A 21565-nucleotide genomic window follows, 5' to 3' on the forward strand; every position below is an offset into this window, starting at 1 on the left:
TCTGTGAAATCCAGAGGCAGTAAGGTGTTTGCCCAGGATATGGTCAGTACCCTATATCTGAACCATCCACTAGTTAACATGGTGATTCAGAATGAAGTCAGAATATGAAAATGAACATTAGCACTGAAATAATTTGATAGGGATGTATCTGTGTTACACCCAAGAAAGAAGAGAGGCATCTATTGTTATGGCCCCCAAAGCCTCCCAAGTGCTCGAGCCGAGATATTCCCCACCTCTAAGGTTTGTATCCAGCATGTTCCCTTCAAATAAAGCTTTCATGTTATGTTTCTGTCTACCTTAGAGTTGTTCAAAGAGCAAACAAAGAGAAAAGAAAAAAAGATTATGTTTTCTAGTGCCTGGTAACCCCCCAARTCTTAAAACCTCCGTAGGAAAATAATGTGGAGCTACAAACTTAGAATAGGCTTCATTTTGTTTTTATCTGCAACAATATGAGATTTCTGTACATTGGATATTTGATGGAAAATCATTTCCATTTTAAAAAGCTGCTTTTTGTTGTAATACAAAATAAACACAGTTATTAATATTTATGTACTGCGCCTGCTTTTACTTCCACAGAAGTCACTGTGTATTTGTACAGGGGAACATCCAAGGGGAACATGAGGAAATCTTTAGGAGTTGATATTTGTAGGGCTGGTTATTTCACACTGGATTGTTCTAATTTTTTTTTTCCTAGTAAATAGTCCTGTATGAATAAGGTGATGGTTTCAGGATAAATTGGTATATGATGCAAGACCTGAAAATATATCACTCTTGCTAACATCCTGTAAGGGATACTTTCTGCCTCTTGTTAAATGCATGGAGTCAAATCTCTTCCACTTTGCAGGAGAGAATCACTCTCACTAGTCCCTGACTAGTAAGGGAGAAATTAGGACAAATTAAGATTTATCCTTTCTCCTAGGAGCTTTCACTCGTGACTAGAAGCTCTTCTGTCAGTGGGTCCTTCGGTGTGACTGTTTGTACTTTAGCCCMATATTTAGCCTGTACTGACTCTGGGCAAAGGACCATAGCAAGCGTTGGGTATTTCTTGGAATGCTGTTTCTGGGTGCCCGCTGAGCAATGCAGTCTTGGGGCARGTGCTGCCCGTTGGCTGTTCTCCTGATGTGGGTGCCAGTGAGGGATACTCGCGTTYAGTGTGACTGCTTAGGAGCTCGAGTAAGGAAAATGAGTGCTGTAAATTGTGTGAGTGGCCCATTGGGGACAATACTTAAATATGTTATTTTAAGCCGTTATATCAACTGTGTTGCTGAACATTGCTCTTGAAGCCAGGTCGTGCTCGCTCTTTCCCTGCTGCGAAGAAGGGAAGCTGGGAAGCGCCCGTGCTCTCGTACCTGGGAAGCGGTAGCATTGCCACGTGCGCGGTGCGCTCTGCTTGCCCCGGGGCCCGAGCRAGCGTTATGCAGAGCCGGGCGAGCTTGGTGGCTCTGCAGTGGGTCCTGCCGCGTGCCAGTGACGCTGGGTACGCAGCAGCAGGGAGCCGTAACGCTATACAGGGGTGTTAGCTTAACACAGGTTTGCAGAGGAGGGAAGCGGAGAGGCTGCGAGCCATATTACGAGCCTCCTTGTGGGAGCTGATTTTTCTCCTTCACACCAGTCCTGGGTGTTGGTTTAGCTTCCCCATCACCGTTAGCTGGCAGAGGTGAGGCAGTTACCACCCTCGGGTAAGCGCCTGCTGCCAGAGCTTGCTGCCCCTGTGGCAGGGAGAGACGGCAAGGAGATGCCTCTGCTGAGARACTGCTCGCTCTGCAGCCCCGTGCCACCGTACCAACCTTGCCGACGAGCAGGAATGCGCAGGGCTTTATCAAGACAGGCCTGGGAGCACGTGTGCTCCCACCTTCCACGTGAATCTGCCGCCACGTGCAGGGCACCGTCCGAGGCGTTTGCGGGAGCTCAAAGGGGGCGAGAGCTGCCGTGGCGTGTGGGGAGAGGCACRGGAGCCCRGTGACGGGGACTCGCACGGGGGGAGTCTCAAAGGATGCTCCACACCGTGCCTCGCAGCCTTGCTACCYCCCACCTCGCTGCAGCTGCGCGCCYCGTCACGGAGGCTGGCGCAGTGCCAGCTGCTGGCCTCGGTGTCCCCCGCTCCCGTGGGCCAGCGGGTGGGAGAAGGAGCAGGGTAAGGACACCTCAGCGCGGCTGCCAGCCATTTGTCTGTGGAGCTGCGCGGGGATCTCGCAGGGAAGGACGGGTGCCGGCGACGCAGCAGTGCGCTGCTGGCACGCACGGCACRGCAGAAGCCCAGCCGAGGAGGAATTTCAGTCTGTGGGATGCTYGGCATGTGCTGGCTTTGTGCAGTGGGTAACAGGCAGCAACAGTCTCGGGCACAGAAGTGAACGGCCTCAGTGACGATTCCTAGCAATCTGTTGATTGCTTTCCCATGTGAAAAGGCTCTCCTGCTCTTGTACAAATCAAGGAGCTGATGTTCTGCACAGGGACTTGCAGGCTTGCCTTTCTGTTGTGTTATGAAGGTTACRTCTCTGCAGAGGACCAGCACGGAGCTTATGCCCAGCTAGTATCCCACGCTTCTGTGGGGTAGGGATAGGGATAGGGATCCACGTGCTCGACCAGTGCTGTAGTGACGCATACATARGCCATGCCCTCATGAATTTTCTTGCCAGCAGATACTGGAGAGTATATGCAAAGTGAAGAAGGGTGAGGGCAGGGYGCAGCCTTCTCAGACCTGGCACCTCTGAAGTGGGGACGAGATCTGGAGTCGCTTGCTCGCTTTACAGTTGGGATGGAAGGGGAGCTAGCCCTCGGGGGTGGGAGAAGGAAACGGGATCTGGACTGTGGGAAGAACGAAGGTTGAAGACGAAGGAGTGGGAGCTGAGTGTCTGGGATTTTTGTACCACTAAAAATACTTCAAAAATTGATAAAATCTTTCACTGTTTTGTCTCCTATTGTTCTAATATCAAGGATGCAAGTGTGTCCTGAGCGAGTCACTACAGTTATGACCTCTTCGCTTCCTCCCCTCCCCACTATTGTTTTTTACCTTAGCCAAAGAGGGCTGCTTTTTTTAGCCTGGTACATAAGGAGAGGGCTTAGCATTTGGTGTGGTAGAGGATGATTGTAGGTTGTTTTATTGCTTTGCTGTACATATTTTAACCTGAAATAAAGCTCATGTTAATGCATTATTTGTATAAAGTTATTATTATATTGTATTAGTTATTATAGCTAATTTGGTTGCTTTCCTGGCCTTGTCTTACTGTCATTTCTGTTCGTCTTTAATGGTAGATCCTAGCACACAGGTTATTTCTTTTTTTTTGTGATTTGATTGAGTTAACATCATATAAAGTGCCTTCTATTTTTTAGGATGGATATATATTTCTCCTCAGTTAAAACTGATTCTCAATATGTTTTGCAGCCAAAGAACAGAGGGATAATCAAATCAAACTATATTAATGAATTTTCTCAAAAACRTTTAGTGTCAGCAACACATATGTTTCAATAAAAGTAGTCAATTAGTCGTATTGCTTGTATTTTTAAAGAAACTTCTAGAAAATTCAAAAACAGATTTTTTTTGAATGTCGAATTCAAGACTCCTTAAAGGAGTCCAGCTTTCAGAAGATATTGCTTAGCATTTTCTGAAAACAACACCCTTACCTACATGTTAGGCACCACAAAATTGAAATATTCAATTTGCTTCAGAAAACCTGGATAGCCTGGAGACTGCAGATGTGTTTTACAGCTCTGCACTAGTGAGCCTGCCCTCTCCTATTCAGGGGCGGTTGCTTTTGTTTGTTTTGGACAGTCTTCTCAAATTGATCAAAAGTGTAGGAATGAAATCGAGGAAACTTCCAAATCAGACTTTTTAAAAACCTACTGTCACCACTTGATGGAAAATATTTGTTACAGAGTTCATCAGCAGTTTTTTTTTGGCTGTGCAATTGGTTAATTTTTTTTCTGTTGTTTCACTTTCAGCTTCAAGAGACAGTAAAGAGGAAGTTGGAAGGCGCACGTTCACCTCTGAATGGAGAACAGCAGAATGGCATTTGCGATGGCAGCTTTTCTCCAACCAGCAAGCGGATACGGAAGGATGTACCAGGCATCGAGGCAATCAACAGCTTGCCCAATAATTTGCCTTTGCCTGCTGTTTCTCCTCTTCACCAGCTTGACATGAAAGCTTCCCTGCCCCTGCAGAATAGTGGAACTCACAGTAGTGGGCTAGAAGACTTGGGTAAAAATGGTGGACTTTCAGAGATAAAGCTCCCAGTTAATGGTTGCAATGAGCTAGATGATAGTTTTAACATCCTGCAGAACAAGGAGCTAAAGCAAGAGCCTCTGGATGACCCTACCTGCATAGACACTTCTGAAACATCTCTTTCAAATCAGAACAAGCTTTTCTCAGACATTAATCTGAATGATCAAGAGTGGCAGGAGCTAATAGATGAACTAGCAAACACTGTTCCAGAAGATGATATACAAGATTTGTTCAACGAAGACTTTGAAGAGAAGAAGGAGSCAGAATTTCCCCGGCCTGCCACAGACACTCAAGAAAGTGCAAGCGTTAAAAGCGATCCATCCCATTCTCCATTTGCTCATGTTCCATTAGGATCTCCCCAGGTGAGGCCTTCTTCTTCTGGTCCRCCATTTTCAAATGTCTCCACAGCCTCTAGTGTTACTTCTGTATCCAGTGCTCCAGCAGCAGCTGGCTCACCAGCAAACTGTGTTGTTCAGTCGCCTCAAACTCCCAACCAGGCCCATACTCCAGGCCAAACACAGTCGCGATCTGGAAATGGCTATCTTATGAATCCAGCAGCAGTGACTGTGGCAGGATCAGGGCCTGGGCCTGTGGCTGTACCTAGTGCTGATTTGTCTCCAGCTGAACAGCTCAAACAAATGGCAGCACAGCAGCAGCAAAGAGCYAAGCTCATGCAGCAAAAGCAACAGCAGCAGCATCCAAATCAAGCCTCAAGCTGGTCACCTGTTGGCCCTCCATCTAGTCCATATGGAGGACCCTTCAGTGCAGACAAACCAAATAGTCCAATGATGTATCCCCAAGCCTTTAACAACCAAAACCCAATAGTGCCTCCTATGGCAAATAACCCACAGAAGACCACAGTTAATAACTACCTCCCTCAAAATCACATGAATATGATCAGTCAACAGCCAAATAACTTGGGCACAAACTCCTTAAACAAACAGCCCAATATGCTTTCTTATGGCAACACTAAGCCTCTGACCCACTTCAATGCTGAGCTGAGTCAGAGGATGACGCCGCCAATGGCCAATCCCAGCAAGAACCCCATGATGCCATACATACAGCAGCAGCAGTCCCAGCAGCCGCAGATGCAAGCTCAAATGGCGCACCTGAGTGAGGAGCAGAAACGCATGCTCATCATGAAGCAGAAAGGAATGATGAACCAGCCCATGGCATATGCAACGCTTCCTTCCCTTGGTCAGGTAAGTGTGAGTAAACAATACCTGTTGAACGAAAACGTATGTGTAATTACTGTGTGCACCCGAAAAAGGACTAATGCCAAGGTTCAGCAACTCTTCGTGTAGTCTCCTACTTCACTGTCTGTGAAGTATGGAATGTCATTGCAGATGCTTCTTGGATTTCTTGGGTGAAACTGGAGCTCGATTATTATATGAAATGACTAAACTGATGTACATTACATTTTAGAAATGTTGTTAGATGGCTGTTTTCCTCAACTAGTACTCTTTTCCTATGTTTCTACTGATGGATGCTTAGAGCTACTTTGGGAAGTCTGAGGTTTGAAGTTGCTTCCCCTCTGAGAGTTTACTTCCTTTTTCTGTAAAGTGCTTGATGCTCTTAGATCTCAAACTGTTGTATGGTTTATCTTCCACAGTGCAGCTAGCATCATAACCACAAGACTGAGTGGTTGTCCCCTTCTTCTTGGGGTGGAGATCCAGACAGCTTTAAACAGAGTATTTTGCATTTTGGCTCAGGGATCAAAGGAAGGGCAGTTTGAGTGCTGAGTGCCTTTGGTTCCCACTGGAAGAAGTAACGCAATTGAATGCTTTTAGTAGTGCTCAAACTGGGCCTGAAATGAGAAAATTTATTCCAGGTCTTTCATGCAGTCTTTAGTAACTTCAAGTATTTTAATGTGGAGAATTGGTGGAGTCTTTTGATCTACTGTCGGCAAGAGGCTAAAGCCTTGTTGGCTTCAGTGACTTGATGTCACTGACTGAGTTGTATTCTGTGCTTACTTCTAGAGCAGCTGCTCCCAGATTTGGTGACTACTTTAGAATCAATCAATAAATGATCTGAATAATGGTTATAGTAATACCAAACAGCCTCATCACCTCTTAGGTCAGCTAGATGCTCCGTTTAGTTGAGCAGCCCCTGTAAAGATCCGCACACGAATCAAGATTCAAGAATGAATTTTCTGAATGTTGTTCTGAGATTTTTAAAAAKAATTGATAGTAATAATGGGTTCACAAAGAAGGTGATACCCTCACAGAAGTTATATGTCACCAGAACATGTCAGGAATTGATGTTATAGTACACTAATAAAATTGTTGGTTGATAGTTTTAGTGTAACAGCCTCTTACCAAATTGGCTGTTTCCACACCTCCTACAAGGAGTACTTCATTCTGAGTGGGGTTTAACTCTGACTCACACTGTAATGCATGTACAAATACAGCATAATTTGACATTTTTTCAGCCTATGGAGTTTTGGGATCTAGTAATAGGGAGGGGCAGGTGCTTTACCAGGTCAGAGCCCTTCACATGTTATTTTAAACAAATTGCAAAGCAAAAAGAATGTTAATCTGCCTCCTGGTTTTGGTACAGGACACATGGTGACAGCTCAAAGGTTTCTATTTCTATTCTAATTTTACCTGCCTGTTGCATTAGAAATAGCAGATCTAACTCTTCTTCTTTTTTTTTTATGAAGACTTACCTAGATTAATACTGCGGTAATGGCATAAAACCTAGACTGTAATCTGAGCTGTAGGTGTGTCAAGTTTTAGGTGAGAGGCAGGGGTTGTTTGGTCAGGCTGTCTAATGCTTTATAGTTTCTTTTCTTTGTTTTTGTTAAGCTTATTGAACTCGAAGACCCATCAAAAAGTTGAGAGGAAGAACTGTCTGTGTGAAAGAGTTAATGTCATCTCCATTTCAGAAGTTGAGAAATTCATGTTAATATCTCTCCTCTGTTCTCCAGTGAGAACAGGAAGTCAAGATTTCATATGTCTAATCTCAGTTCTCTTTTTTTTTCATATATGAAAAACTAGATATTTGTTAAAAACTAGACATTCTTCCAAAAACAAGACCAGACATTAAGTCATTCCTGTATCTCATAAAGAAGAAACTTAAGGCAAAGCCATATTTTGTTATATAATTTCTGCAGTTCACATTTAATGACCGAATCAGAATGAGGGACGTCTTGCTCATGTGTAGGAGCAGAAAAATCCCTTCACTCCTTATGGAACCCCCTTGCATACACAGAAGGGATTTTGTTGGGTAAGCAAGGCTGAAATAATAGATTTCTAACTGTGATGTATTTCTTTATTCTTTCCCTTACTGCTTCCTGAAAAACATTTTTCTGTGGAAAATTGGAAAGCTTATTATAGTGAGATGTGCTGGGTTAGAAATGGATTGTTTTTGCAAAGGTGATAAAAAGATATGCTGATATTTTTGAGTTAAATCCAGACTGATGCAGATTATCTGATTCCACTACTTACTGCAGGATGCAGACGGTCAGAGTTGCCAGAGCATGTGTGGAAAATAAGGAGATTGCACTTTCAGTTTGAAACACGTTTCTGAATTTAAAGTGAATGTATCTATCTGTGAGTTTATAGTTCCTGTTTTTAATGTAGTTTTTTGGTCTTTGACATAGAACTGTAAAAGTGTGTGTGTGTGTTAAATAATCATGAGGATTTAACAAATGGCATTTAAGAAAAAAAGTTACAGCTCTAGCTATTGCATCTCTTGATTAGCACTGAGCATGTATTTCTATCAGGTAACTACTACAAGGGCAGGCTGAAGACTCAAAAGATGATTGAGGGAACATCAGGCAGATACAGGAACACCTGATCTTATTTCTACATACTTCTGTAAAACCTGAGTATGCCTAGTTGTGTGTGTGTTTACACTCGGGCACATCTGTATTGATTAGGCCGTGTCCATTTTGGCCTGAGGTAATTCTATTGATAATTAGCAGAATTTTTACATGCATTTGTTGCTTCAGTTATTTACTGTGCCTTAGAGAGAGCCCATTTTTTTCAGCTACGTTGGGACCTTGCAAACATTCAGTGGAAGTCGCAAGCCCGTGACCCTCCTGTTAACATGCCAGTGAGTGGCTAGCGCTCTGGGCACGCATCCTGGGCTGTGCTGCGCCTSACGGACCGTGTCCGGTGAGAATGGTGGGCAGCTAGAGGAACCCCTTGGGCTCCATGGGACCATGAGTGATTGGACAGGCAGACTGCTAAATTAGCAGCTTAGTTAACAAAACTASTATCTAACAAAAGTAGAATTTCTCTTTCTCCACCGTCAGTGTTGAAACTTGCTGTCAGCAGTGCTTGTCCTCTGTGTCACTACTAAGAGAGGGGCTGGCCCCGGCACCCTGGCATCTGTTTTCCCCTCCACGCCAGTGCTTGAGGAACCATATGCATTTCATATYGTGAAACATGGTATGCTCTATTTTTACTATACCTTATTCTCTTCAAAAGAGCGTTGGATGGGGTATTCTTCTGTCTTTGCAAAACAGATACTGGTTTGGATGTGGGGTTGGTCGTTTTCCAGGGTTAGGCTGAAGGTCAGCACTGAGAACACAGTTGTGGAACTGACTGCTAAAACTTCGCTCAGCTCCTCACCCAGCGGCTGTATCCTACGTTCAGCAAGGCCCCGTCCCACTGCTGCTAATCCCTTGTGCCTGACTTTTCCCACCCTGGTCTGGCTTGTGCTTGGCCATCCCTGATCCTAGCCTTGCCCCACGTACCCTGGTGTGGCCCCAGCGGGTGATTTGTTTGCCGGCACACGGCAGGTATTGCCCTTCAGCTCCTCCCTTTTCCTGTGATGTCCTTTCATTCTGGCTATAGGCTAAATCCTCAAGTATAGTTTTTATTGGGATTGGTTGCTCAGTAAAAATTGAGGGCTAGAGGTCTTCTGCTATTTTGGTATCCATGTGATACAAAAGGAAAGTGTTTTGCACTAAGATGCAGCATGGTTTGGGGAATTATTTTGTTTAATTTTTATATGATTTAAGAAATAAAAGTGAGTCTAAAACAACCTCCTCTCTCAAAAATGAGAGCTTTGTTTAACCTAAAGTGTTCCGTTTTGTTTTTGAAGGTGTTTGAAAGGTTTTATTGGAGGCTTTTTTTTAATCGAAAAGTAATTTCAAATTGGGAAAAGCAAGAACAGTTTCTTTGGAAATTTTCAGAATCATTAATTATTCCTTTTCTTGGTTCCAGCTGTTCAATATGTATGCGTAATGCTAGGAGAAAAAAGCAGCCTAACAGAATAGACATTGAATGGCTGAGAGAGAATTTGATGTTTTGAGCCAAGAGAGTGAGGGAAAGTAATGAGAGGTCGAAACAAAACAGAATCCTCTGTGGGTGTAAGAAAAATAAAACCAAACTGCAACTCTCTGCCTGCATGAAACTGTGAGGATGCTGCAATTATAGTTCCTATTGAAACCACTAGTTACTTTGTTTGAAAGTAGAGGGATGTGAATGAAGGGGAGAAATGACACCACACTGGAGGAATATCTTCAAATTATCTTTTCTATCTTTTGTTTTAAGCTTATAAATTAAAGATGTGTCATCTGCTCAGTCTGTTTTTGCATACGAAGGATAAATGGAGGTCTATGTCCAGAGAATATTTCCAAAATGTATCTCCTTTTTAAGTGAAAAAGTTTATTTCTCACTGGAATTGTAAAGAGATTTTATACTTTTTTGAAGGTTATCTTTGGTATAGTGAGGAAAAGAGATTGCTGATATCCTGAGATTTGACTTCTTTTTTTTTTTTTTTTTAAAAAGCCCATTCGGGGGGGGGGGGAAGAAGGAAGTGCCCACATTTGTATTCACAGGATCAAAGTGTGATAGAAACATAACTGTTTCAAAAACATACCAGATTTTAGGAGAGACAAGCTGGACTGGAAAGAACAATTGAAACTTTGAGGATCACTTGCAGAACAACTTATAGAGACGTAGTGAATGCCTGTCTACACTGGGTTCGGCTAGCACAGGAATTCAGACACAGTTCCTTCCTGTTATAAATGCCAGAATTCACTCCTCACAAATCAGTCTCCCATAGATTCRTAAGGACAGAACGGGTAATTAAAATGTACTTGGATGGATTCTGACCAGTTCACCAGGCATTTGGTAAACCATAGCCTTTTAGCACTTACCGTTCCAGCTGTCGTTTGCCCATTCTGTTAGGAAAGTGGTCATATTAGTGTCTAAATCACTAGTAACAACTATCGGACACAGTGGACTAAGATCAGGTCTCCATGGCTCATTTGAAGAGAAAAAAAAAAAAACTTATAATAGTTCCTCATTAACTATCTTTTGACATCTGTGAGTGTGTACTTTTAACCTAACGTATATTTTGTTCACTCCATATAATTAATATTTTTCTCTAATATTAAGTTTTTCCTCTAATCTAAGCCTTGAGAAATCGAAGTATAGCAGCATTGTTTCTGTGCCCCAAATGGAGCAATCATCTTACTATGAGAGAACTATGGACCTCTTTGGTGACACCTACTTTCCATGAAACCATGCTGACTGGTATTCCCGTTTTATCCTCTGAGTCATCCCTGACAGAGAACTGAAATTAACTCTTCTGTTGTTTTGATGGAAATCATGTCAGAACAACCAGTCTTCTCCTCTTTCTAAATATTGCAGCTGTCACAGTATCCCTTCAGGTCTTAGAAACTTCTCCAGTTTTCCAAGATTTGTTAAAATACATTATTGTATAGTTTTTTTCCATCTAGTTTCTGAAGACTCGGGGCAGGAGTTATTTTTGCCTGTAAAGAAATTGTCTTGTGTTACTTCTAGAAACATGGAATTTATATTATTGACTGCCACAGAAGTATATTAAATATGCCCTATTTTGAAGTCACCTTGATAGTGTACATTTTCTTCCTATGCATTCTAGACTGTTGCATGAAGAACGGTTTGTCCCATTACTGAGAGAGGCCTGCTAGTCTGTTGATATAACATCCTTTAACATGTGCCTAGCGACCCTCCTTTAGTTTTATTAGTTACAGCTGGAATCTCAAAGCACGGTGCCTTTGAAGTGCCTATAGCCAGTAGTGGTGCTGTTTGTACCAACCTCTCTTTTGCCATTCTTTCCTTACAGTGCAAGTTGTCACCATCAGTTTGGATTTTCCAGTCTCATGACCCATTCCACCTGCTTCCAGCCATATCAGCCATAATCCATTTCTCATTGCTCATGAGCCTTTCTAAGTCTTTCTGTTTATTGTATAGACTCCTAATGTTAATGTACAGAGAATGTAAAACTGTGTTCTTTCCACACTCTTTTATGGTTAGATCTGTCGTAACCTGACAGCATAGCACTGCTGTATGTACTGACATGTTTATACCATGCTCTCCCAATACCGGGCTCTTTTGTGGGCTAGTTGCTACCCCTAGAGCATCAGCAGAAAAAGTGTGTGTTACAGAATAGTGCCTGTCCTGTTCAGATGTAACCAGGAGTTCAGCACATGATTTGGACCCTGTTATTCTCCATTTTTATTTTGAGGGAATACTTCACATATTTTTCTCTCATCCAAAGACTAAGACTTCAGGTTTCCATCCCTGGCAGTTCACTTTGCATATTTACTGTTGAAGTGCCTCACAGCTGGCTGCCAGCGCTTGCAGAATAGCTCTCTGAACACGTTGCATGGCTTAGACTGGAGGAAAAGGGAATGGACTATAGTCAACCAGGAGGCAGGTTTTGTCACAGCTTTGAGTTAGATAATATTTTGGAATTTGCAGTTTGCAGTTTTGTCATTTCTCTAAGGCCATGATTGTCCTTCACTTTACCTTTCTCTGGAGGCTGAAGATCTTAGAGTACTCCTTGCCCATGTATTGTAATTTTCCTTCCGTAATTCCCAGGTTTGTCAGTTAGCTTCTCAGCATCTCAGAAATATAGATTTGACCTTAATTTAAGAGGGATCTGTATTCCTGTTACTTGCTATTCATCTCTGAGGCTGCAGAAGTTCCTTTTTAATGTTCTTCCATAATGTGAAGTACAGATTTGTTTAAATAGTATGAGGGTCCTAATATGCTTACTGGGTTCTGTGYTGCCAAAGCTCCTTGAAAGCGGACCCAATAGCTCTGTGTCCGTAGGCTGGCCTGTCACTGCTGTGCGCGTTGGAGAAGCGTGGTCACTTGGAACTGGCCCGTGCACGGTACTGCGTTGATAGAGGCAGAGTTTCTTCTCGTTCTTCCGAAAGCTTCTCGAAAAGGTTGCCATACTTGAATCCTCGGAACTATAGCGGTGTTTCTGCTGTCTAGAGGAGTTGTTAGTAACTTGGTCTCGCTTTCTGGTCTTTTTGTTACTGTTTCTTCATATATTTGCTGTATCCCAACTTACTGTGATTTAGACAAATAGATTTCAGGGGGGACAAAACCAGAATATACTAGTAGTAATGAAATTCATATTTAAGTGGCGTTTTTTACTAGAGGATCTTCATTTGCTTTACAAGTATTGCTGAATTAAATACAACAATGTCACATGAGAAAGAGAAGTATTATCATTTCTGTTTTACAGGAAAAAGAAATGATAATAAAAATGGTAAGTGACTAGCTGCAAGTCACACCAAAAAGCCTTGGCAGAATTAAAATGACTTAATAAAATATATTCCTTTGATCAGTGTTACCTTGAGGTTATTTTTGTCGGTGTGAGATTGCAGGATATTGGTATTTTATTCCCATGCTTGTTCATTTATCTCTTCTATGTTTTACTTTTCTTGTATCCTTCTTCCTCTTTGTTCCTCTAAGCTCAGTGTGCAGCTTAAACCTGCCTCCCTTTACACAAAATCCTCTTTAGGTTATAATTTACAATATTTTACATTTCTTTTTGTTTTTTTTGTAGGAATTTTGTTTATTTGTTTTTCTGTCACTTGCCTAGTTCCGGTTTGCAGATGTGTTAGCGTGTGTCAGGGAACTGGAGGCTGGTCAGCCTTTTTTTTGCTTGCTGGAGAAACCATAGAGCAAGTCTTCTTGCAAGCCMTTACTGAACACATGAAGGAGATGAAGGTGATTGTGAATCGGTGTCATGCTTTCACCAGGGTAAATCATTCTTGGCCAGTCTAATTGCCTTCTGTGATGGTGAAATGAYTCAGACCTGTGGATGTGGGAAAGGCAGTGGATGTCATTTGCCTTGACTTTAGTAAGGCTTTTGGCACAGTCTGCTACAGTACTCTTATGTCCAAGTTTGGATGTTATAGTCCAGACGGGTGGGCTACAGGGGAAAGTTGGCTGGATCGCCGGGCCCAAAGGGTGGTGGTGAGTGGCTCGTACTGTACCTGGAGGCTGCTCACAAGCAGAACTCCTAGGGGTCTGCCCTGGGTCCTGCTCTGTTTGATATCTTTATCAATGACCTGGCAGAGGAGACAAAGTGGACCCTCATCAAGTTAGCAGGAGACAGCAAAGTAGAGGAGGGACTTTCAGTGTCATGAGTATGTATATATCCAAATGACTTTAAAAGGTCAACTTGTGTGCTCATAACACTGCCAGTCTTAAATGTTCAAAAATTCACTTTAAAATCATGAGATCCAATAAATGATAAATATTGAGGATGGGGAGATTTGTCTGCCTATTTTCTGAACCTGTAGGATTTTTATTTTCAAAGTTTCTTCTTTATCCACATGGGACAAAAATATACTTCTTAAAATAAAACTTTGATTCTCCCTTACCACTTTGACCCTAGAAAATGAAACTTAAAATATCTTAAACTATAAACTTTACAAAACTTTTACAAGATAATGCAATACTGATAATTTTCTTTACCCCTGTTTCTGTATCATCCATTCTTATGTTACCCAGCTGGATGCTTAAGGTACTGGTATCCATCTCTTGCTTTCATTGAATTTAATCTGAGTTCACATTTTTATCCCTTCATCCCCCCTCTTCATCTGCAACTCCAAAAGTCTTTCTTGGAAGTTTCTACTTTCCTCTGTTTGTATTTCTAAAGTATTGTGTTATTCCTTTTAGAAAAGATACTTCATGGAAACAAATTACATGTTTCCAAGTTGCTGTGTGTAGTAGAGCATGCATGAAGTAGTTGCTTCACACAGAGAGGATGTATCTGAATAGCTTCACTGCCACCACCAAGGAAGCTGCACATGCAGTTTTTGTGTGATGGATTTACTAGACATTACGGGTAACAGTAGTGGTAAAACCATCGCCAGTGCCTGACTGGATTTAGCAGTGGGGAGACCTCTATTTCATCTCAATTCAGAAGCACAAGAAAGCATCTTCGTCCCTCATCGGCCGACCTTCCCCTATCTAATTCTAACATGCACCAAAGTCAGTGGTTGTCTTTCCATTGTAGTTAGAGAGAGTCAGAGCAAACCTCATGGCTAATTTTAGAATAGCAAAGGCTTTGCTGGAAAGGCCAGGGAATGTTTTACAACTGTCCACCTGTTTCCTGTGCTGTGGGCAATTGTGAAGGGTGATACCTTTCACCTAAGTCAACTGTCAGAGACAGCAAACACGAGTTAGATCATGTGTGCTTCTACCCTGAGCCAGGGAGCAGACCTGATTTCGCAGCAGTCTTCTGCTATTTTTTTACTGATATGCTTTGAGTATGAAAATAGTCAAAGATAAACTTAACATTTTTTCCACAGAAGAATCATTTGGAGTGTCCTTTTTCCTATTATTTTTAAATTCCATTTCCTTCCATCTCTCTCCTTCCCTTTCTTTCTCATATTTCTGTAAACTGAGCTTTTATTCCACACGTCCTGTTTGGCCTGGAGAAGAGAGGACGAGAGGGGATCTTATCAATGTGTATAAGTAYCTGAAGGGAGGGTGTCAAGGGGACGGGGTTAAACTCTTTTCAGTTGCCCCATCTGAAAGGACTAGAGGCAACGGGCACAAACTGAACCACAGGAAGTTCCGCCTGAACGTGAGAGGGAATTTCTGCCCTGTGAGAGTGACGGAGCACTGGCACAGGTTGTACTGGAAACAGGTTGTGGAGTCTCCTTCTCTGGAGATCTTCAAGGCCTGCCTGGATGCAACCCTCTCTCTATCTTTACTTGACCTGTATCTGTGTGAAGGACTTCTCTTCAGTTAGTAATTGAGGCACCCTGGTTAGTTGTGAATGTTTTGACAGAAGACTGGGGTGGGTACCTTGTGGTTCTGAATTCCTGTTTTATCTTCTATTTTATCTACATTTGTCTTTCTTCATTTTCTTGCTTTTTTCCAGTGTTTTCCATAGCACTTCTGGATGTTCAGTCCTAGTGCTCCCCATAGGCTTCAGTTATAAGCATGTGTGTTCTCTCCAGCAAGATCTCCGAAAGACTGGGACGCGTACGTGCCCATATTGGGAATGCTGAATGCCTCTGGAAAAGTTGTCCTGCAGAGTGGTTCAGAGCGCAGGTTTGGAGCTTCCTGCGTTCAGGAGGTTCTGCCAAAACCCAGCTGATGCATCTAATTTGCTGAAGAATTTGGCTTTTGCTTTCTCAGCAAAGATTTCATTCCTCATGGGCAGTGGGAAACGTGCCCTTTTAATGTTATTGTTCAGCAGCTTAGTATTAAGTCTGAGGCAGCCGACTTTGTTACTAAGGAGAGAAACCAGTCTGCTGGTTCCTCAGTTCTTCGTTCTCATGTAGTGCTTGCATACATACATTCTTGTGTACTCCTGCCCTTATTTAGTATCTTTTCCAGTGTGTGTGGGGAACATTTTGCATGTATTAGCCTGCAAGCAGATCTTACAGTCTGTGAAGAAACCACCCATTTTGTGTCAACACATCTTCCAAACAGGTGGCTTGCTCATTTACACCCAGTGGGAGCTTGTTAGCAGTTCTTACTATAGAGCAAGAGTGAGAGCTGTCTAGACAAGGTCGAGTATCTCATAAGAAAGCAAGCCCAAATCCAGCAGAACTGTCACAAGATCACATTTTGATGTTTTATCTGTCTCTTTTTCACTTCTGTTTCACACTTGTGTGAAACTTGTGTTAAAGTCACTCCAGGACCACAGTCTTTGGCTCCTCATGTTTGCATCCTTCTGTAAAATCTGTTCTGCCAGGTTCCTTGCTGCTAAGTAAAATCTCCATTTTTATTTTAAAGAATAGAGATGTACATATAAGCTGTCTTTTGTTTCCTTATGCTATTTGGAGAGACTGAGGGAAAGATAATTTCTTTAAGAAACAGCAACAAAAAGATTTTGAAGGGTCAGTCTAGGAAGAATATTAACTCTGCCCTGAAAAGATATATCCTTTTCTGACACGATATTCCTTACAGGCTTGAAAGATAACATCCTCAAAGGAAACAGCATTTTAAATTAATTTTTGTACACAGTATTGCCTGGAGAAAGGAAAGTTCCTGTGATTGCCCAATATGTACTTTCTAGGGAATTATTTTTCCAGTGTATATACTTCTTTCCCTCTGAGTCCTGCAGATCATCTGTATTTTTAATCTGTCCTATATGATTTTTCTATTCCTTTTCTCTCTCTCCCCCTTCTCTGCCAGCCATTTTCCCCTTTCTCTAACCTTCCCCCTCATCTTTACCCTTTGTTGCTCCTTATTTAGCTTTTCCTTCTCTACCTTCCTTCCTTACCTGTTTAACAGCACAGCTCTGTTTTTTGGTATTGTCAGAGTGTACAGGAAACCACTCTAGACACCGTGGCTCTACGTGGTCTGTATACCTCCAGCTGATGGAAGTAGTATGAAATATTTGTTGTCATATTAAATGGTTTTTAACCAGTCACGAGACAGATGAAGGACTGAGGGATCTTAGATATAATCTCACTAATGTGGTGGCACCGTCCATGTGATAAATTTGGCTGCTACACCTTCAGTCTGCCCTCTAATACATCTCAGCCCGTACTTCAAAATTTCTAACTACGGAGCAGCTTCAAACACAACATGTTTTTTTAAACAAGCTGCCTGAGGAATATTTCTTTTTTCTCCGTCAAAAAATTACACTGGATCGTGATTGCTTGTAGTATACGCTCACCATTGATGGCTATACATACGCACACACACATATATATATACACACGCRCACACACACACATATTTATATATATATATATATGAGTTTTCCATTGTTCAATTGCCCATGACATCCTGTTTCCCACATCTTGAGATTTTGTCTGTGGCAATAGATGCCAACAGAGTAGTCTTTCAAGCCCTAGCATTCTTATAGATGGAAAARCAATTTGAAGTGATTTCTATAAGCAATTTGAAGCGATTTCTTCTGTGACTTTTAAGCTGCATTAATAATATCTTCCCTAGCCCTTCAGGTCCTGTGAAACTGGTCTCATCATTTGAAGATAGTTTCACTGTTCCYGCAGAGGAATGTGTGAAACAAAACTACTTAAAGCGTTTTGAGGGGTTTCTGAAATAGTTTGTAACGTTTGTGGTAACTCCTAGAACGCACACGCACATATGTTTAAATGCGATGTGCGTGGTTGCTCTGAGGCTGTATTTACCGCGTTCAYCTCACCCTGTGGGAGCTGCTAGCTCAGAATGGGGACGAAAGAGCTGAGCGTTGCTGGGAGGTACCAGCGGCCGCGCTAATCGCCTGCCGACGTCCTCCACGCGTACCGTACGCGCTGAGAGAGAGCAGCGCGGGGCACGTGTCCGGGACGGCCCCGAGAAGCTTGTGGGGCTGAAGCAGATGTACCTGCTGTGAGTTTCAGCTGGCRATTTCAGAGATCGCGCACCATGACACAAGGAAAACCCCCGGGTGACTGACCAAAGCCCTGGCGYGCCGAGCCCAGGCAAAAGTTTCTGTTTGTGCTTTCCCAGTTCCTGCACCTGGGTTGCGGACAGCAYGGGGATTACATCCCCAGCACTTCCCGCCGGTGCTCAGAGGAGAGCTAAAACCTCTACAAAACAAAACACAACACCCTCCTTGACTCCAGTTACGTAAAGGGTGGGCTGTTTTCCAAGGGCATTGCTGAAGGGGACGCAGGTGTCACCTGCAGACGCGCTCGCAGCTTGGGGGAGCCTGGTTTGGCGAGGGACGGTAGGCATGCCAGGTGCACGGCGAGCGCGTGATCTTAATGCTAATGAAGCGGTGGAAAAGGCTCGAGTTAGTCGCACTGGAGGGGTGGCAGTGACCGGGGTGGAACCAGCACCAGGGTACCAGCACAGCGCGTTCGGAGAAAGGGAAACGGGAAGAGCTGCTCGCGCTCGCCGCGTTTCTCTTCCGCTCGTGGCAGTGCGCGCGGGGGGCTGTGCGTGTGTGTGCGCGTACGCGCTGCCTCCAGCCGGCTGTTCCTCACTCCGGTCGGGCAGGGCAAGTCAGGTAAAGATCAGCAGAGCACAAACCTCTCCCGGTTTACTGTTCAGGGGTGTGCCCGGAGGACCCTGCTCGCCGCCTCTGCTTCCCAGCCGCCCTTCGAGGCTGGGGCGTCAGGGAGGGTTCGTGCGTTTGGTTTCTGTGCGACGCAGAGTGGAAATGTCGGGGCTGTAACCTCAGTGGAGCTCCCACCCTTGCGGCTGCTGGTGAGCAGCAGCAGCGGGGTGGCCTGTGCCAACATGGTGCTCCCTTGCACGTCCCCGGGCACTACTGATTTAACCCACAGACCTGCAGGTGCCTGCTCTCCTCTACTTTTGCTCAGGTCATTTACTGTAGGTGCAGCATATATGTAAAAAAAAACCCAAATAATTAACTGCTTTGTTCATGCTCCTGAGCAGCATGTTCCTCTGGAAAAAGTGCAGAGMTTTGGAAAAATTTCATGAATACTTTTGAAATTCACGCACATCTGAGGATACTGAACAGTGGTGCATCGTTTTCATTCTAAGGTGATTTTTAATCACTTCTCAGATTTTTCAAAATGAAAAATGGAGGTTATTGTGTTTGAGGATTGAGAATCACATGGTGTCTTTCCACTTCTTTTCTCTTACCTATTTCCCCACTTYCATTTTTCTACTAATAGAGTGTGTGTTGCCTTTTCAGCTTGGTGAGTGCTTTCTCACCTACGCAGCCCTAGTCAATGGGAGCACTTAGGTAAGGATTGCACAGTCTGCCCCCCGTGTGTGTTAATGAAATTGGAGTAATGTTTTTTCTAGTTCTTTAGGATTAGATTCTTCTTTTTCAAAAGCTCTTTTTGGTCTCAGAAAATTAGATCACCACTATGTAAAAAACAACCCACTGTGATCACAGCTTAATTGTACAATGCCTGCACTTTCTTCAGTGTTGTTCCCATCTTTTCAAAATTAAGTGAAATCCAGTGGGTTGGACCTTTGATCTGCATAAAAAGGACAAAGAGGTAGTTTGTAAATCCTTTCTTTTCATCTTTATTCTTTGCGGTTTGGGACCTGAAGGCTTGAAATAGTTTTTGCTTGCTAAGAGGAAACTTTATGTAATATATGTGGAGATGCCATTATGCTAATTAGTGTTGTTAGGAAAATCAATGTATATATGTCATCCAACAGTGAGCAGTGATCTTCTCACAATCAGCAATTTATCATGCATTGCCAATGCAGTAGGGCTAGGACTATTCTATTCAGATAAATTTCTCATTCATTTAGTCAGTAAATCATGGTGCACTTCATGATAGTCATTTTTAATGTGATTGCATTTTGTTAAGTTTTAATCACGCATAATGGATTTTATCTGGCAATGAGGTCAACCTGTACTCTCTTCTCTCTCATTTGTATCCTACCCTCCCAGCGTGGACAAGCTTACGGCCATTCCTGGGTGCCCCAGCAGACCGTGAGGARATGAGGCTCAGGAAGACAAGTGTTAAGATTGGTTTTGAGCAACAGATACTTAGCTGAAGATTTACCCTAGGTGGAACAGTGACAAATTATACTCACTGTATCTTTGCTTCCATGCATAACTCAATTTGCTTGCAAACTGTGGTTGCACAAGCTCTCCAATGCCGCTTTTGGGCTGATCGGTTTGTGTCAGGGCTCCTGGCACCTGGCAGGCTGCAGGAGCACCTTTACTGCCCTGGATCCGCAGGGAGGGCTGTAGCTGGGGCTGCCCTTTTATCTTCAGGCCATAGTGACCTTTTCCACTGGCAGAGCAGTAGAAGATGAGGTGTGGAAATGAGGCATCAAACCCATGACAGTTTTTAATGAAAAGTGGGCTGTTTGCTGTAGTGTCCTGATCTTGAGTCCAACTTGAATGTTCGGCTATGTCTTGCTCTCCCTTAAGCTGGTAGAAAAAGGCCTGGTGTCTTCAGCTATGGCAGGAATGTGCCATGATCCCCCTTGCAGCCTCAACGTGATATTGCTGTTCTTGCACATTTTTCTGAATGATTGTGGAGTGTTTCCATTAGCATCTTGTGTGTGGTTTGAGTTTATGTTCCTCACCACTGAAGCAGGCTGTGACTCTTGCTTGCTTTTTTTTTGGTGGTTTCCCTGTGCTTAAGCCATCTCTCTCTTCCTCCCTGTACCCCCTTCCAGTCTTTGTTTTCCTTTCACTCTTGCCTTCACACTTTTTTTCCTGCTGCTGTTTGTGCTTGGAAAAGACTCCCTTTTGTCCACCAATCAGCCACTTTCTCTTCGTTCGGGTCTCCCTGTAAAACAAGCTAAACCTTCTCGGGATTACATCRACTAAAAGAAGAATTGGAAGTACGGGGAGGAGTGTTACAGAGCACTGGAGATGCTGCTCTGCTGTAGGTTCTAGCGCTGTGCCCTCGGTGCAGGCTTTAAACAGCCTGTGATCAGCTGTTTGCATTGAATTGCTCGTCTGCTTGTGGGGAGGAGCAGTATCAATCCTCACTGACTGCTTTAACCACCTGCCTGTGGCAGAGACGCCATCACAGCTCCCTTGAGCTCCTTCCCCCGAGACGCACAAGCCTGTGGGTTCAGGACTGGCCCCCCTGGCTTGCTAAACCCCTGGGACCGACCCGAATCCCCTGGCAGCGCCATTCTGAGCTCCGTGCTCAGACTGTCGTACCGTCATGTGGTACGGGCATGATTTTCTCTGCTTTCTTTTGATGTGTGTAGTCTTCATGCAAGACCAGTATATCATTTAGAAAGTTGTTTGACTTCTTTTGGGATGTAAGTTGCTATATGAGCACAGGACCTTTCTGATGTCCCAAAAGACCAGCCATAGATCTTGGAATAGCCTAATCTTTTAAATTCTTTCTCCATATTCTCTAGTTTTTCTTTTTTTGCTCTACATCGGGAGTAACAATTTGGAGACTGATGGCCCTTTCTCTTACCGTGGCAGCAAAGAGGGGGAAAATTAATTGTCTATGGGTTTTGCAGGAGATTTTCYCTGCTATATCAAACCAGGTACCTCCCTGTAATAGTGCTGCAACTGTCCACCCTTCTATGGCCACTGTGCAGAGCCTGACATGTTCTTTTTAGGTCTGATTCTTTCTAATTACCCTGGTGCAACTCCAGAGTATTTGGTAAAGTTACCAGAGTTATGTAGAAGCTAGACAAGAAAAGAATTACATCTTTTGTTTGGTAAATGAAAATTGAGTAAAGCTTCTGT

General features: G+C 43.4%; 1 protein-coding gene across 2 annotated transcripts in view; it reads left to right on the top strand.

The window, feature by feature from the left end:
• The window catches only part of MAML3 (mastermind like transcriptional coactivator 3), a 241318-nt gene that overhangs the window by 147431 nt on the left and 72322 nt on the right, over nucleotides 1–21565 (top strand). For both annotated transcript variants that reach the window (XM_085313224.1, XM_085313225.1), the window contains exon 2: nucleotides 3940–5421. In XM_085313224.1, coding sequence (XP_085169350.1) covers nucleotides 3940–5421 — 1482 coding nt within the window. The remainder of the gene's footprint in view (nucleotides 1–3939; nucleotides 5422–21565) is intronic.

The sequence above is a fragment of the Rhea americana genome, unplaced genomic scaffold (assembly GCF_003343005.1).
Source record: "Rhea americana isolate MKP2758 unplaced genomic scaffold, rheAme1 scaffold_38, whole genome shotgun sequence".
NCBI classification, from domain to species: Eukaryota; Metazoa; Chordata; class Aves; order Rheiformes; family Rheidae; genus Rhea; species Rhea americana.